General features: G+C 39.9%; 1 protein-coding gene across 3 annotated transcripts in view; it reads right to left on the reverse strand.

Annotated features, from left to right (window-relative positions):
* Positions 1 to 617: 617 nt before the first annotated feature.
* Positions 618 to 19167, reverse strand: part of PRIMA1 (proline rich membrane anchor 1) — a 606350-nt gene continuing 587800 nt past the window's right edge. For all 3 annotated transcript variants that reach the window (XR_013600946.1, XM_078660091.1, XM_078660090.1), the window contains one exon: positions 618 to 5050. Coding sequence is in view for 1 of the 3 variants with exons in the window: in XM_078660090.1 (XP_078516216.1) it covers positions 4954 to 5050 (97 nt within the window). In the remaining 2 variants the exon portion in view is untranslated. The remainder of the gene's footprint in view (positions 5051 to 19167) is intronic.

Consider the following 19167-nt stretch of genomic DNA (forward strand, 5'->3'; position numbering starts at 1 on the left):
CTGAAAGTGATGGATTAGAGCACTTGAATAGACTAATCAAAGCAGATGCTGCTCGTATCTTTTAAATAAAAATGCATAAAGCCATATTTTCCTATGGTACAATATAAGCTGATATTCAACAAAGAAAATAAAAACAACTTGCTTGATTAATCATATACATTTTCATTTTTAAATGAAAACCAGTTGCCAAACCGCTAGCTTTATGAAATATTACCAACAGGGTTCATACTGGACAACAGTATGTTTGCCGAAATAAAAATCATACGCCATTAAATGCTGTGCATCCTTGAAGCTGTAGAAGTCAATCTGCATAATAATATATTATTTATCCATACCATCTCATTGCAAGGCTGCTGGCAAGATTCTCCAAGGTTATCACAGAATGTTTGGTGCTTAGGTCAGCTGGAGTTGGGAGACAGCCTCGTCTTCTTTCCACTGTTTCAACGAGGACTAGTTCTCTACACTGAGTATCCTTTATTTAGTGTAGTGTTATAAGCTTCTGATAGAGAGGGCGGCTGTCTGCTAGAGTTCATCCGCATCTATAATTCAAGTGTACATTTTTCTATTAATTGTTCTTACCTGAATTGTAGCATAAGCTAGAGAAACAACATAGTGGATGTTTTAAAGGACATTTTTATTTAAAATAAGAAAAATATGCATGGTGCTTCTTTACACATAGTATTCCACAATATGCATATGCATCATGTTTGTTTTTGGTACAGAAGATGCTTACTGCGCAATACCCATATATACATTTCAAATAATATACATTAATGGCTTTTTTGGAAACAGGACGCCAATATTATTCATACAGTAATTGTCTCTGTATTTGTTGAACTACTGTTACACTTCTGATATAAACAATAAGAATCTTGATCTGTACATGTGACACACAGTCAAAAAGGCGAATCTTAGAATATTTACATTCATGCATTAGACATTTTAATATCCTATTCCTACAGTTTAAATAATATGCTTTGTACAGATGCAAAATGTATTGTAAAACGATTATGTTCCTATATGTTGTAAAGCACACATCAATATGCTTATCCTAGAAGTCTGTTTTTGCTGCTTCTAAATTTGAAACTTGATGCTCTCTAATTCTGCAACTGAAGCAAGTTATCTTTGCATTAACAATCATCAGATGACGGTGAAGGATGTCAGTGAAAGGTATGCTGTCTTTCCTATCCACATATGTAAATTTAACAGTGATCTCTTGATTAGCTGATGTAGCTACGTTTTTCTAAAATAAGGTCTGTGATTATTAAATAAAATAATGTATTGGTGTAGAGGCCAAAATGACAAGTGGCCACTGCAGTTAGTTTCATGCATCGTGTTCCTCCAAAACGTTTGAACGATTGGATCCCAAAATAAGTAGAAATGATACAACTACTACTAATGATAATAATATTGATAACAATGCTAATAATTATAATATTAATAGTAACAAGATAGATGTTTTTGTTATTATTTGTTTTAATGATCCTAATACTGAAAATGAGAGTACTGAAAATAAAATTATACATAATACTACTAGTAAAAATAACAACATTAGTATGAATGTAAATCATTACATTACCTTACTTTTGTAACTATGACCATTTTAATTACTTTTATTGATAACAGCCAAAAAACTATAATATTATTATTACAATTATTATAGTGTTGATAAGGATTATGTTAGCATTATTACCAATACCCACGTCACTATTCAAAATAAAAATGAAAAGAACTTGTGCATAAATCATGCTTAGTAACTTCAGGCTTTAACATCCTTAGTAACATGTATTATCTAGTCAAAAGTGGTAAATAAAAAGATCTTAGTGGAATGAGAGACTTAAAGATGTGAGCCTTTAGGTTGCACACTGATCTGTCAAGCAGGAGCCTTATTCTGCTCGACACATTTACATGGCATAATCCTCCGCTAATCTCTGTTAGCTCACCCAATAAGAGTGAATCTTTATCTGCATATTCAGCCTCTCAGTGATTCCTTTGCACATGGTACAAAAGAAATAGACACATAAGCTCCTTTTGTTGAAGCTTTATGTTTAATCAGAACTGCCCCCAATGCAATGAAAGAAAGACAGACCAGAAGGCTTTTATGCACTGACCGCTTTCAGATCAAATGTGCAATATTGTTACCTGCAAAACCATTTAGGTTTTTGCTGTAGTTTGTCACAATTGTCACTGGGTTTGTTGAGTTATAAACATACATAATTTGCACACAAAAGTCAAAAAAGCATGTCACAGCAGAACAAAAATTAAAAACTTTGGTATAAACAAAGTGGAGGGATGTTTTGTTGTAAATGCTGCCCTGTATATGACATGTGGTGGTTTATGAAATAAATAAGCTTTAGACACACTGCGTTACTAACAAAACATAGCACGTTATGCATTTTTCTTCCAATTCTTGTTACAGTGTGCTTATGCACCACTAGGGAGATATAGCTAATGTTGATCATCCTACACATTGCCAATGAATGCTTAGAAAATGCCCAGAAAAGCTAGGTTTTCTTTTTCCGTGTATTTATGTGCACATTTAATCGTCACATAAGGACTGGAGGAACTTTGTCACTATTTGCAGCATGCATAAAATCTGTTCTCTATAGACAGAGGGCATATACACAGAGTGCACATCTATACTGTAGCTATATTAGATAGATATATGCACTTTAGGATATCGAACGTGTGGATATTTACAACCAAATGCAGGGAAATCACTATCCTTAGTGAAATGCGACAAATAGACAATGTTTCGGTGTTTTGTGCATCTCACATGAAAGGGCAGTACATAAAACATCCAGTCACATTGTATCAATCTTTTTTTTTTTTAAAAGAAAGCAAAAACTGTCTCCACGTAATGATAAAGAGTGTGATATTGTTGGATGTTTAGGGTCCAAGATTGCAATTCTAATGTCATATGTGTGTTTTTTAAATGAAGGGTGCAAAATTACATACATTTTGATGGCCATTATCAATAAAGAACGAACTGCAACCATATTCAATTAAACATGCCTATATTTCTAGGGAGGAGGAGAAATCTTACGAAAACGTGTAAATTGCGGAACATGACATGCGCCTCATCTACATTCTCAAACTTTCTCATCACATGCAGTCAGTCTTAAACCACTACATATAACAGTGCATTTTGTACAAACAGACAGACCTAGGAGACGGAAATATGTACCATTTCATCAAACTGTAATTAGAGCTTTCTACAAAACAGATGCTGGAAATCAACCATTACATATCACTTTGTGACTAAATCTCCACAAGAATTGCAGGAGTATTGCATTAATATTTGGGAAACTAGATATTTGTGTCATCATTGAGTTAGTGTGCAGCGTCACCTGTCCAGAACAGAAATTATAGTCTATTCTATTTCCTCTGTTTACACAAGCTCTAACAGCTATATTGTCAAATAAATAATGTTTCTGCTTTCAATTTTCCACAAGTTAGACACCATTTTAAGCATGTGGGGCAGTACATTTTAAGATGATTGAATGAAAAGCTGAAGAGACAGGATTAGCTCACAAGTTTCTTAACAAGGGTGATATAGCAGCATTTTCGCCTGTAGTAGGATACATATACATACATGTACATTATGAACAAAGTCATTGAGTAATAGAGTTATATAAAATGTATAGGTTTGAGATGCAGATATACTGACAATACGAAAGTGGGATTATTTTAGCCCACCGAACCGCAACATTCTGCAAAAGATGCTCAAAGACACGGGTAAGTATGGCACCCTCTACAATGATAGCTCTCTCCTTGTACATTTAAAACAAGTTCCATGATAAAAAATAAAAGAAAATAGAACAGAGACCAGCCTCGAGAGGGAAGAGAACGCAGTATTTGCTTTTCATCCGAAGTTCCAAGTGGAATGGATTTGATAAAAACCCGACTTAGCTTGGACTGAAGTGTGTCTTACCAGAGAACGTCACAAAACCACCATATAGAATTTGGCACAATTGGCATTCTCTGTGTAGAAAAGGCCTGGGTATGACACTCGAGGTTATTTTTTTCTGCCCTTGAACTCTCCCTTTTCGACAGAAATTACGACCCCGATGGGCACAGGGAGAACTTTGGTTCTCGTTGTTGCTGGCCCTTAAACACAATTAAGTAAAGTCAGTCACCCCAAAGTGTAAACAAAATACCCTTCAAGAGGGAGAACAACGTTCAGGTATTTTGTAAAGATAATAAGCACGCGATGCTACAAAGAAGAGTTGAGTTTCATTTAAAGCTACAAAGTAAACTATAAGGAGTAAAAAAAGGTTAATTATAATGTAATAATGTTTAAAGCACCTTTAAAAACTATATTTATCCATATATCCGCACCAATAACTAATGTTGGAACTATTATTTCCTCCTCGAATAGCCTTCAGCCACTGGAAATTGCATAGTCATTAGACTGCAGGCCGATCTCTTGGGTTCCTTTCTTAAGTGCATGCAGTTTTTTTGGTTGATTGGCATATGGCAGGAGACCTCTCGACAAAAACCTGAAGCTGATATGGTGTAAATTATAACTGCACAAGCAGGGCATGTGGGTGTCTCCTCTACAAATTACATTTGAAAACAAAGGCAAAATAAAGCTGCTGCTTCGCTGATGGATCACCCTACAGTCCTACTTGGTTCTTTGTCGTTGGTAAGTCAAACCGAAAAGCTGGAGGCATCCTGAAGTGGTTTGCTTTTGACAGAAGCAGCATGCAGTGTTTATACCTTTGTGAAATCTTCTCTCCGAGAATCCTTGATCTGCTCAACAACCAACAAGGCTGAAGAGATGTGCACCATCCTCTTCTGAATAACAAATACGTCTGCAGTTATTTTCCTTGTCTTCCTAAATGAAGTTCTGGACCAGAAGCTCTTTTCATTTACCCCTTTGGAATCCTCCCAAGCACTGTTTAGCGCGATCAAAAGTTTAACATTGCACCCATCTTGGGCTTCTGAAGACTAGACGACCGCATTATTAGCGTCCAGTACTTTGTTTTGTGGGCTCATCGCGTACTCAGCTCGGCTTGTTCCATTCTCTTCTTTACGCAGTGGTTTCCTTAAGAGGAGTGTGATGAACAGAAAGAGGGAAAAGAAAAAAATATATATTGCAGTTATTAACACAAAGTGGCAAAATATTACAGAAAAAAGTATTATAGGAAGATTTCAAAATCATAATTAAGGTTCCTGATCACTTGTGCTTTACTTATGTAAGGGGACAGAACCCAGAATAAACATTAATACATTATTCATTCACCTTACAGCATTTCAGGACCTCAGAGTGAGCATTTGCATCTCAAGTGCTTTAAAATGTACAGCTCTGTTTTGGGATGGCTCATGTATTCCACAGCAAAGAATGAGATTCCTTGATTAGGTAACTGTTCACAGCATGCCCATGTGGAGCAAGGATAGTGTCACATGGAAGCTGATGTGTGATTTCTTTGCAAAGTGAATGTATGTGTGTATGTGGTTTTGGTCTATTGTATACTTGTATTTTGCTTTACAAATGGCTGTGTCCTTGAATACAGGACTCCAGATGACAGAAATATGTAAGGTAAATATATGCTACACTCAAGAAGATCATACAACAGATAGTGAAATCAATGTGAAACTAGTCCAAAAGCCCCAAGAAAAGTTACATTGCCATTGTTCAATATCTGCTGGTGGTTACAGGTGGTGGGCATTGACACTCATTTATGGGGATCAGAACAATTGTTTTCATTATTAGACTTTGACCCAGAAGAAGTGAAAGAAAGGCAGTAAAAGGAAAAAAGAGTGTAAAAACGTAATCTTTTATTCCTATTGCTTTAGCATCTATGTTCCGTTGCACCTTTCTATCACAATGAGCACTGATATACTTTATATTAAAGTATAAATGTTGTTTACTTATTCAATTTGAAGTGTCCTTTAGCTTCAATATACCAGTAAGCCTAATAGTAATTTTATTCGAGGCAGTATATTTGCATTTTTCTTACCTCTCACATTAAAGCATAGCTTTGCATTCCATATTGACAACCTGAAGCACGATTTTAAGAAATGAATATTGTCAGCAGTGTGTTGATGTAATGTATATTAGTCTCTAGGAAGGCTCTTATTATCTCTGTCAGAAGATCCTGCCATATGCTCACCGGCAGGCTTTGCTTACAGTAACAGGTTTATGTCACAGATTTGCGTTCCATAGGCTTGTAGTGGGTACACATGCAGACATGGTGTTAAAATGTGCAAGTATTTTAGCAGTATATGCTCCAACTGGCTGGTTTGAGAGTTATGGCTGGTTGTTGAAAAGACAAATATAAGGGAAAAAGAAGGGGTGAATAGGAAACTGTGTAAGAATTTGAGTTTTTGGTTGAGGAGGGTGAAAATCATTCTCAAGCAACACCCACAATCCTGGTCAGGGTGAACCACTAAAGTCACTAAATCAAACTATGCTTAGCCATTGGGAGCCTGACACAAAAGCCAGACTTAACTTGGAAGAAATGTGTAAAGTATTTTCCGGCACTCATACAGTAATAAAGTGAAAAACACAACCAGAGAAAAATTCCAAACAATTTAGTAAAATTGAATCCGTCCGGCACCTTGACTGGCAGGTTGGTCCTGGTCTGTAGTCAGTTCTCAGGGCAATATTTGTGCAAAATGTTCTAAGCCTCATGTTTTAGAGTTAGGCAGGAGCAGCACTTCTAATGCCAGGAGCCCCGGGGAACCACTTGGGGAGGGTGGGGGTTAGGCTCACTCCAGGAGATGCCAAGTGCAGGGATCAAGCTCTCTGCAGCTTGTTATGTCCCAGTAGCTCACACAGGAGGCTAGCCAACTATCCCCTGTAGTCACTTCTGATGGTCCCGGTTTCCAAAACATGGCCCATTTCTCGTTCAAGCAGTCCTTCCAAAGTTTTCCACCGGTCCAAGAGTGTATCAAAGAGGTGTTCGGAGGGTCCAATATTTATACCTGTTGCCAGCCTTTGAAGTAAGGGCTTCCCCATAATACCAACACATCTGGAAAGTTCTTCCATTCACCTGTTATGGCTCCAAGAAGTCTGGGGTGACTAAATACCAGTGTCAGGTTTCTTTGTGAGTGCTGGAGGCAAGCCCTTTGATGTATAAGTGGATAGAACAACTTTGCCCCAGCACATCAAGCCAACCCCTAGTGCCCTTTTGTCTCACTGTCTGGGGGCAATACACAAAGCCCAACAGCAGAGCCATTCACAATCATGTGACCCAGGACACTGGCAGAGACACAAATAGTTAGGACAGGAAAATGGCAACTTAATAATAGTGGCTTTTTAAAAAATGTGACATAAAATCTGACTTAATCATTAAAGAGAATTTTGAATTACAATTAATTAGAGTATAAACATGATATTTCTAACTGCTCCCAATCAAAAGTGATTAAATGTAATAAGGTAATCCCATGTTATCCTATGTAGAGATAGGCCTTGCTAAAGTGAAATACGAATTTAGAAGTGTTTCCCCTACAAGGACAAGTAAAACTTAAAACCACATGTCCTAATGTTTTTAAATACAATGCAGCATGCCCTATGGGCCTTTAGGGGCTAGCATACGCGTTACTTATATGAATTCAAAAGGACGGTTTAAACCTGGCCAAAAGTTTATTTTGGCAGGTCTGAATGGCAGTTTAAAACTACACTATATGCTTTATTATTAGACCTGAGACTCGTTTAAAAATGCTACTTCAGCAGGTGGCACAATGAGTGCTGCTGATCCAATGCAGCATTTAATGTACAGTCCTTGGGTACCACGTAGTACCTAGACCAGAGATTTATAAGTAAGTAAGATGTGCCAATTAGGTGTAGGTCAATTTTACCAAGTTTCCAACGAGAGCACAAACACTTAAGCACTGGTTACCAGTGGTAATGTGCATAGAGTCGAAAGACCAACATAAACAAATTAAGCAAAGTAGAATTGGTGAAGGCAAAATGTTTGCGAGTGACCCTGCAGAGACGGCTAAGTCCAACAAACTGTAAGACTTAGGAAAAGAAAACAGGAAGTGTTGGTCATGGAATAAAGAGGCATGAGGTTTAATTATGACTTGGCAGCCCCAGCACCTTGAGACCCTCACAGGTAAGTAGCACGCTTTACAAATGCTAAGATTGATTGATTGATTGATTGGTACTGAGCAACACCTGCCTTGTCAGTGCCGCTGTGTGACTTCTGACAAAAACAGTGGGTCCCTGAACAACTTATTTTTTCAGAACATAAGCACTGTAAAGTGCTTAATCAAATCCAAGACCAGAATGCCCGAAATGTTTGGGTGCACTTATTTCCCCAGTCACTCATTTGTTGATATAATTCTTAAATGAGGGACAGTAAGTAGTTGAACAAAAGGGTGAAATGAAATATCTGTATTGGTAAAAAAAACTAACACGGAGAAAAAGGAAGATACTCATTGTTATTTAAAAAATGATAGGTATTGATTTTCTATTCAAATTAAACCGATATTACTCCTTTCCCAACACTCTCATTGTCCTCCAAAATGCTCTATGTTCTTTTTTCCTGTGCTGAGTTCCTTTATTCCTACACAGCTAGAGCAGATAGAGAAAGGCATTCCATTCCATTATGGCCCCATGCTTGTAATTCTGGTCGAGCAGGTAAAAGGGGTTACAGACCACATCAAAACCTTTTACTCAGTGAGGACCCTACGGATTCAGGGTTTTTCAACTGTGGACTCTAGCTGCTGAAAATCTTGGGGTGAAATGTCATGGGAAAATAAAAAAATGAATGAAGGAACAAAGTACTGTATTTCTTATTCCTCCAGCAGTTGCTCACCTCTGAGGGGATTCTCATGGACAAACTTGTAATCCAATTGTAATCTGACAGAATCACTCTCTGTCTGATTTACCAAGCCCCTCGGCATCTGTAGCTCCAGATGGTAGGTGGGATTATTTTTTGGGTAGCTTTGCTGAAATAGAAACGCTTTGAAAAGAAGTGGAAATTAAACAAATCTTCAAATGCTGCCAATAGAGCTCTTTTTAAGTCAAGTAATTATTTTAGAATGTTTGAAGCCAGACATCTGCAGAAATACCTTCACCCAAGTCCTATCCTAGTGATTTTTGTGTGAAAGCGGCCTCAAAAGTGCACGTGGAATTAGTGATAGACCCTTCTACATTCCAGCACTGCATGCTTGGGATTTAAAGGATAAAAAGGGATTTGTTTTGGAAGTTAAAGTTAAGGGAACTGAAAGAAACAGATACAGCAGATTTAAAGTGCAATGGAGACACTTTGTTAAAACCAAAGTGAATGATATCACATGGCCGTTTGTTACCAGGTTGCCTCAAGGATGTTAGATCACCCAGAAAAAAGAAAACAACAGAATATCAAGGTCTAGAGACAAACTATTAAACAAGGTGGGTAAAAATGTATGTGGAGAAGAATCTAAAAAATAAAAGATTCAGATCTGTTTTCTTGAATTTTTCATGAGAGTCAGATTGGAGCAGCAGTGAGATCCACGTATGAAAATATGCAAACCAAATTAGTTAGGAGCTCATCACTCAGTGCTAGTAGGCACCTATCTCAGATTGCATCTCAAGCCTTGTTGAAGATATGTTACAATGGGGATAATACAGTAGCTGTAGAAGTAATTACTTGCATAAATGAGAGCAGGGCTGGACTGGGAACGCAAACTGGCCCTGGCAATTTAATTGGAGGGCCGATATTGCAGCACTGCTACAAAACCGTCTCCCTGTACCAAAAACAGACTGCACCAGTCTAAAACCAGCCCTCACCCTTCCGGCCCGGTGCCCACTATGGCCAGTCTGGCCCTGAATGAGAGTAACAACTAACTTTGCAAGTATGCATTTGGAACAGCGAATACGTTGACGGTAATCAGTTTAACTTTGCAAAATAAACGAGGACTAATCAGAAAATTTTGTGCTTGATGCAGGAGAAAGAGGTCTGCATTCCCTCTCAGATACAGCTGAATAGATGATGCATAATCTTATTTCTAACAACATCTGAAGGAGACTTTAGTCCTGGTTTCAGATGTTTCCTCTCCACATAACACAAAGGTTTGGTGGACAAATGAAAGCAGCTTACTGCCTAATTGTTCACACATCTCATCATAGCCTGATTGAAGTGCAGTCATAACAATCGTTAATTCTCCATAAAAGTGATATCTTTAACTCTCAATTTTTGAGACTCACATTATATTGTGTGCAGACAAAAAGGAACAGAGTCCAAAAGCCGAATGAAAGTATATTTTGGTAACTTGCCTACTCCTTGAGACTATTTTGATCACTTGCTATTTGACTGTGCAACATTAACTGTGCCCCGCTTGTTGAACATTACCAGCAAGCAGGACATCTGCATCACCATTTGAAATGGCAAGTGATAAAACATATTTCAAGGAGTATACAAGGTACCAATATAAAATAGACCATGTTATCTTTGGAACGCAGACAGATTGACCACCTGGATTCATCCGTCACTCGTCTCAATATTGTAGTATCCTGCATTTATATTGTATAGTGTTTTACCACCCCTGCTCAGCCAGTGCCTGTGCTCTGTCTCATTAGAATGTTGGAGTCTGATAATGCCTCGGAATGTTGGGACTGAGAGAGGGAAAGTGACCATTGGTCATGGGCTGAGCAGATGACAGGCAGCTTCTGGTGGGGCTCTGACCTACTACATACCTGCTTGATGTTCTGAAATGTACAACATGTTTACTACTTCAATAAAACATCCTGAATTACAACCTTCCTGTGTGGACCTTTATCGCTACAAATATCAATGATGAAAGCATGCTGCCATTGTCTACATATGGAATTTGATGTAGGACTGATGTAATTCATGTAATCCATATTTAATTATATCAAGTTTCACTTTTTTATTCGGTTTGTGGGCTCTATTCATTCAATTGTGTACATGTTCTGCACTTCCTCTGTATCGGCCTTGGTTGCCTTCTTTGGGACTTTACATCCTATTCTATCAGGCACATTACACGTTTTCTCCTTGTGTATACCTATATTTGCTATTTATGTACTTTATTTTCTCTTTTAGTCTATTGTGGTGGACTCTTTTAGTATTGTTTTTACCATAATAGTTTTCATTTTGGGCTTGTTTGTGCCTCTGGTGATTACCTCAGTCGGACTTGTATCTCCTTTCTGTATGTGACTTAATTTCCCATTATTCTCTGGGTACCCCATGTGATTGCGTTAGATTGTGTTACACATTATGGCGCACATGTATGCAGGTGGATTTTCTTATTCTATTTAAGTCTGAGGGAGTGCACAGTAAGCATTACTGTTTGAGCAACACTGACCTGTCTTGAATTTTACAGCCACTTTTTATTAGCAGTTAAATCATCCCCTGTTTTGCTGCTGGGAGCATCCTGCTAGGTGTTCCTTGCTGGGCATTTGTTTGTTTGTGCCGTACTTTTGATTTTAAAGGTCCTGCTAGGCATTTCCTTGTGGGCAGTTGTTTTGCTTGTGTCTAACTGTTAACATTTTTTCCCTGTGGGTTGGATGCCAACCGGGCATCCCCTTTCCATGGGATGTGTTGTGGACTTGCCTCTATCATTTAACCTATTTTCTCTAGTATTTTTCTTGTATCATTTGTCTTGTATTGCTACTGACGTGCCTTGCATTCTGCCGGATCTTATTGAGGGCCCCCTATGTTCTCATTCTAGATTCATTCTGTGGACATTTTATACCATAACAGCATCTTCGTTCTAGTACAATCCAGGTACATTATGTATTTGAATTATGGTGTATTGGTCTATTGTTAAGCTGGATCTGGGTTGTTTCTTACTTGAATGATCTTTTTCTTGCCTCCTTTTTGTCTATGATTGGGGCCTCAAGCTTGATATCTCTTATGCTTGAAACATCATGTTTGATTTTGATATGTTGATTCTGATATTTTCTAGGTAAACCATTTTGGTCAGGTTGTGCATGTTTCTCTTGTTACTGTTTCCTGTACACAATTTCCTTTCCTTTCTCTTATTGGTTCTTAGGTTGCATTTTCTGAAGTGTCTTTCGACAACTGCCCTGATGATAATCCTGATCAATTAAACCAGGGTCAAAACTTCAACTTTCTAATGTTATGAAATATGGACTACATTATTCACTATTATTAGGTCTCAGAACTTGTGAAGCTCTCCTTGGAGAGATTCTTTTTTGCAGACCATTGTGTGTAAAAGCTTTAGCTGTACCATTTATTTTGAACAAGTCTCTTCACCTTCTGTTTTTCACTGATTCTCACTGCATTGCACAGTGACACTTAATGCACTTATTGAGTGTTGTTATAATATGCCAATAACAATTGGTTTGTATTGCCTTTGGAAAAACAAGTCTTTTTTCTATTCTGTTTCTAGGTGCTTATTTGTTTTGATTTTGATCATTTTTGTATTTGCGCTTGACTCTCTGTAATGACTTATTTCTTCTTTCCCTCCCCTAGAGTGAACCAATTATTTGTTGTAGCACTTTGACAGGCTGACACACAGTGTACAGCTTACCTCAGAGAAAAATCAATTTGCCACACATGCAAGATTGCTAATTCATCAATACAGTTACTAAATACTGGTAAAGATAATCAGTTGTAGGGGTCACAGACTATTACAAAAGCAAACACTGTTCATGGGAAACAATGGAAGTAAAAAATAATATTACTAGACCAAGGAGTTTTTTAGACTAGGATAACTGCACTCTTCATCATAAATAGAGCATTTACGGTAGACAAGCAGACCTTTTGGAAGGATCTGGACCCATGTGTCTTTTGGGGTCAGTCAGAGTTCATTAGACCTCATAAAAATATCTTGATCTAGAGAATAATGTCCAAATTTGGAGACAGCTCTCCCAAATACTCAGGTGGACAGGCTGAAATCGTTCACAGAAAAAAAGCAGAGAAGTCTTCATATCTTTATCTGTTTCAGTTTTCTTCTAAAGTGAATCGACCAGCCAAATTAAAGGCAAACCCCAGACTGTGTTTGGCAAAACAATCCTTGGCTTACCACCAGTCTCTTCTGAGTACCATATATTCCGTGCTGAGTTCAGAAAAATGAGCACTTTATGCCCCACACATTTTCTGCATCTTTCATTCTCCCTTTCCCTTGCTCCCTTCAAAGCAACCAGTAAAATTATTGGGGATTAGCCAACTTCACGATAACTGTGATTGTCGGCGTGCTGCTACAGCTCTAATTTTGGAGTTATACAGTATCACTTAGGGTACACGAAAGGACTAGCAATCGGTGGAGCTTGAAGTGCATAGCCAGGGTTTTCCATGCAAGTGCTCTATGAGCTCCACAGAGCCTTGTGATATCCATAGCTGGTGAGCAGCAGACGAATTAAGATGGTGTTAGGACTGGGCTGTTTGGGTTCTCAGGACACCTGCCCCTGAAGAAGAAGGGCAAGAATCAGTTTGTCTCCATGGATGTGCCTTTGTCCCCCCATGCCCACTCTAGAGGATGCATTGGTGTTTCCTGTGGTGTACGGCCAAGGTGTGAAACTTTCCATGCAGTTTGACAATTGTACAGGGTCTTGTCACTTGAAGTGTTGCTCTGCACTACCATCATACACATACTTAAGTACACCTTACTAAGAATAAACTACAATTAAATTGGACATCTTGATCCCATAATTTCATGTGATGAGTGGCAAACACAGGGAGGTTCCTGAAGCTACAAAAGCAACAAGAGTTACAATCACTCACACAAAGGGTATCCTTAAATATGAATGCCTTGAAGGATTTACAAACCACCATGTGCCCACTAATAAAAGAAGAGAATCTGCTGAAAATGAAATGGAGGACATAAAGAATCATGTTTCTGTGGCTGAAATTGTCATGCAAATATTGAATTAATGTATGATCTTGGTGGGAAAAAAGGATGGGTGAGAGCAGAGAAGTGGATGTTGTAAATTTGAAAACTGTGCAATCACATCAGTTGTAAATTCAAAATCCAAGGTGGAGAGTCAGTGTGGAGGATTTATATGTTAAAGAGCAACAGGTCATGTGTAAAGTAGTCCCGAAAAAAATAAACATTGGTTAAAGTGGCTGCGCTAAACTTTTCTTCTATTATATCAAAAATTATTTTCAGTTAACGAATTTCTAATAAAGTACACTTTGGGGATCCAGATTAGCTATAGAAGATGATAATTCACAGAATAGTATTGATAGAGGCCTAAAAACCATTTGTGTTTCAAAATGATGAATAGAGAGCAAGCAAGTTCATTGACAGTTGCCTCATGCTTCTTGTTTAAAGAAATCAAAGGGTGCGTATGACCTCTTTTAAAACAAACTTTCTACATGTTCTAGGAGAACCAAATCACCCTGAGTTAGTCCTGAAGAAGTCTATAAAGAACTAGTAGGAGGACCAAAATGGCTTTGACTCATTTTAGAAAATACAGTAATCCTGCTTGTCAATGATGTATTACAGAAATCCTATGTAATATAAATGGTGGTGGATTGGATGGTTTTTGACCACGATACAGATGCAAGAGGATGGTTGAGCGGTTAAACAGAATAATAGAATCACCATTGAGAAGGGCAAGTTGAATTGTGTTAAAGTAATGATAATTGTTTTAAAATGTTTAGTAATCAAATAAGATACTTTTAATACACAACTGACGCAGATGGAAAAGTAAGGAATTTGCCCAGACCCTCTAGTCAACAGGCAGCTTAAAGATCGGCCAGCCCAAAGCCCTGAGTTCTTTTGTGCACCTGCAGGGACCATATTGAACCAAGAGTTCATATTTTAAGTGCTGCTCCTAAAACAAATTTCAAACTTGAACCTGGCACCAAGCACATTGATTCTAAGACAAGTGTGTGTATGACACGCGTGTGGTTAGCCATTGTCCTCCTAAAAATAAGTTTATTTCATCTTTGAAAGATATTTTTAGTGTGACTGAAATACAGGATATCAGGTTCAGCTTAGGAAGACAGCAATGGTCAGAATTCTAAAGGCTGCATCTAGAGTTCAACTTTAAACTTTTGAAGAAAGTGCAAACTGTTCCTGAAGTCACACTGCCTGTCCTGCCAAATACTCATAATGCAAATGGGTGCCACCCGGAAAATACTCCAACATTCAAAAATCTGTAATTCATACATTGCCTTCTGGGTGCTAATTGACTTCTTAGAACCCCACATTTTTCACATTGTGTCTGGTATATCTTTACTAAACCAGAACCAGATAAGTAAAGTTATATCAAGATGTTCAGCTTTAAAGTGGCTAACGTGTTGGGACTCTAGCAAGTGTATGAAGGTTGGACCTTGCATTCCAACAGTACTGCACAGAACAGATACTAGTACTTGTTGCTTGCTGAACTTAGCAAGCTAGGAGTAGCCAAGACCACAGTAAAAGACAAGGACTAGTAGTAGCAAGTGAAATCAGGAGTGAAGGTTTCAATTGTGCAAACAACAAGAGTTGTGATGCAATCGGTCACAGTTCTACAGTGGAGTGTAAAGACCTACCTAATTAAACTAATGTCCAGAAATTATTCAATGGGCAAAGATAAATACTTTCAGTGGTCATTGCATCTACCCACAGCCAAACATGCACTCAAGGAGTGGCCTTTTCATTGATCCTGGCTCTACTTAGAAGATCCACAAAGAAACACTGTAAAGTTACAATAGGATTTAAAGAGATCCTGTTAACAATATTGATGCCAAAGTCCCACGCACTAGCCTTTTAAAATAGCTATTTTGATGAGAATAGGTCTAAAGTTCAATAACAATTGGTAAGCCACTACCACAGATAAGAAAGATATTAAATGTTCAATAGGTACTAACAATTTCTGCTACAAACCTCATGTTTCAGTAAATAATTGTGAGAAAGTGAGTTTCTGTTGCAGTACCCCCCACTTTTTGCCTGATACCTGATGCACTTTTCCTTGGCGTGCCCTGGGTACCTGCCAATCAGGTACCCAGGGTCTGTGTTCCTTCCCTAAAATCTGTACCAAAGTCTAAACCCAATTGGCATCTCTGGCCACATGTCAGCCCCTAGTAAATGGTACCTTAGGTCCCCAGGGCATTGTGACCAGAGAAGACCCCTAAGGGCTGCAGCACGTATTGTGCCACCCTTAGGGGTTCTGTACCCTGACACACACACACTGCCTTTGCAGGCTGAGTGTCCTGGTGCAGAACTAAACAAAGAGTCGACATGGCACACATCCCTGTGTGCCATGCCCACAAACCCACTGCCCTGCCATACATCAGCCACCCCTCTAGCTGGGTGCCCTATGCCAGTGGTGTGGGAACAGGTGCATGAGCCCTGTGCCCGTACAGTACCCAGGGCGATTCCTGGGCCCTGTGAGTAAAGTGATGTCATTAAGAGTATATGGTGCTGGGAGGTTGTCATTACGATCTCCACAGCACCATAATGGCTACACTGAAGGTTAACAAGTTTGATATCAAACTTCTCAGCACATTAAACCTACACTGATGCCAGTGTGGGATTTTATGTAAAATGCACTACAGAGGGCATCTTAGAGTTGCCCCCGAAACCTAACCTACAATTCACGTCTGGGCTGAGTGGCTGCAGAGGCTGCAACACAGCAGACATGTTCCTGGACCCCTGGGTGGAGAGCCCCCCGGTTTCCTGGGCCTGCAACAATGCACATCCTGGGCGAGGTGCTAGGTCCCCTCCCCCAGGATGGACAGGGGGAAGCTTCAAAGGCATGCTGCCTCTGTGAGCTTCTCCAGACCATTTGCTGTACCCAGCAACCAGCCCCGACCAGTCCTGACCCTCACTCTGGTTGGAAGACTGGCGGGAAAAACAACGTCAGGAAGGGGGGGTGCCAGCCTGTGCCAACCCCACCCCTCAGGTGGGGGAGACGAGGTGAAGCACGACCCCAGGCTCCGGCCATCTTGAAGATGGGGAGCCCAGTCCAATCACAGCTAGGCTCCTGCCACCCTCCCACAGGAGAGGAGCAGGCTAGGGGGTGTACCCACCCCAGGACAGAGACCTATTGATCCCTGTCCTTGCCCTACCTGTAACGCCCCTAAATTCAGTATTTAGGGGCTCCCTGAACCTTCCTTCCTTAGATCCAGATACCAAAACAAGAAAGAAGAACAAGAAAACCTGCCGTGCAGCTGCTAAGAAGAGGAAGACACCAACTGATTTGGCTCCAGCCCTACCGGCCTGTCGACCCTCAAACCTGCTCCTGCTAAACCCCGGCGTCTCCAGTGGTCAGCAACCTCAAAAACCCCAGAGGACATGACTGCCTTGTGACTCTGACTACCTGGGTCGCCCATGAGCAGTGGTACTGCTCAAAGCATGTAACCAGCCCTGGCATCAGCCTGGAACCACGAACCCTGCACACTCTGCACCCGCCAAGCCTGGCCTGTGCCGGAGTGAATCAAGACCCTGAGGACGTCCCCCCGGAGATTCTGACCTGGAATCCAGTGCCCAAGGACCCTCCTCGACGACTCCGATGACGTCTGCAGCCTCAGGACAAAGGACCCCTCCGACTGCGACCAGCAGGGGGTAAGATTTCCCGACCTCAAAAGACACCCCTGCACCCAGTGCCCCACGGCCCCCTGTGCCCAACTCCTGGGTGCCTATCTATCCTCCAAGATCCCAACTTACCCCTCGACGTGTTGGTCGCTCCAGAAGATCCACCGTCCCCGAGCCTGCAGCCTTTGTTCCCTTTTCAAGATCCTCATTGAGCGCCCGACGGCTCAAAAACACTCTGCACCCAGCTGCCCGAGTGCCCCTGGGAGTGCAACCTTTGTCCTATCCTACTTCCCCATTTACCCTGAGCAAGTGACCAGGAGCCCAGCTCCCACAGCTGCGTGGCCTGCTAGTCAGCAGCCACCAACCAAAGGCCCCTGCCTCTCATTGGATAACATTGGACCTAACTACCTCTGCACACGGCCGCCCCTGTGCCGCTGAGGGTGAATTAACTGTACCTACCTGACCCTGGGGGACCCCTGAGTCTATGCCCAGAACCTTAACTTCACCAGTCGAGTACTCACCTGAAAACCGACGACTCACTTTCCTGCCTTAGGATAACATCGACTGGTCTGACTCGAAAAATCTTGTGTGAAGTTTTGAAACTTTAAAATATTCATCTAAAATCAGCCGAATAACGAATTCCGAAGTACTCACCTGTGATCAGGAGAGAAGCCAGTGCTGTACCTTCTAGCCCAGTACTGAAATGCAAAAGTAATCATAATCGTGTTTACTAGCAACCTAAATTTCTTCCATAGCAAACCATTTACTGTTTTTCTGTGAAATTTCTTCCAAGTGTGAAGTTTTGAAACTTTAAAATATTCCTATAAAATCAGACGAAAACAGAATTCCAAAGTACTCACCTGTGATCAGGAGTGAAGCCAGTACTGTACCTTGTAGCCCAGTAATGAAACGCAAAAGTAATCCTTACCGGGTTGACTAGTAATCTGTATTTTCTCCATAGTAATCCATTGTCTGCTTTTCTATGAAATTTCTTCCGTGTCTACTTTTGAAAACTTGAAATATTCTTTAAAAATCATAGAAAATACTGAAACACAATTACTTACCTGTTTTAAGTTGAGACCCTAGTACTGGACCTAGGAGCCTAGTACTGGATTACAAAAGTAACGAGATCATACTTTACCTGCAACCTGAATTTTCTCCCATTGGGTAACATTGCCAGATTTTCATTCAACAGTTTCTAAGTGTGAACTTTTAAAACAGCTTTATATGACTGAAAAATCACTACTGTAACTAAAACGATTTTACTAAATTGGTTTCAGCTTAGACCCCAGGACTGAATTTAGGATCCAGTCCTGGAATTACCAATGTAATCTACAAAGTAATCAACTGTACTTATATGATGAAAAACCATTGAGCTCAAAGCTATAGTGTGTTTAGAATTGTGTTGCCTACTGCAACCACTGTATCTATTGTGATCACAAAGTTGATTGCCTCTTTGCAAAGTAATTACCAGAGAGTACTCATATCGAGAAAAGTACATTTTTATACCTGTTGGTTCTAAAAATAAAACAACTATATCTGTTGATATAAAAACAATTGGCCTGGAGTTCAATCCTTGAGTGTGTGAAACCTTTTGCTGACTGAGTGTGTACAACAAATGCTTTACACTGTCCTCTGGTACTGCCTTACTGCTCGACCAAGCTACCACTTTGGAGAGTAAGGTCAGCCCTGACTTTAACCTCTGTTATACCTCTGGGGTTTGTGGACTCAATACACACTGTACCTTCTTCTGGTCCAGTATATATAGAGCCACTTTAT

This window comes from Lissotriton helveticus, chromosome 9 (genome assembly GCF_964261635.1).
Source record: "Lissotriton helveticus chromosome 9, aLisHel1.1, whole genome shotgun sequence".
NCBI classification, from domain to species: Eukaryota; Metazoa; Chordata; class Amphibia; order Caudata; family Salamandridae; genus Lissotriton; species Lissotriton helveticus.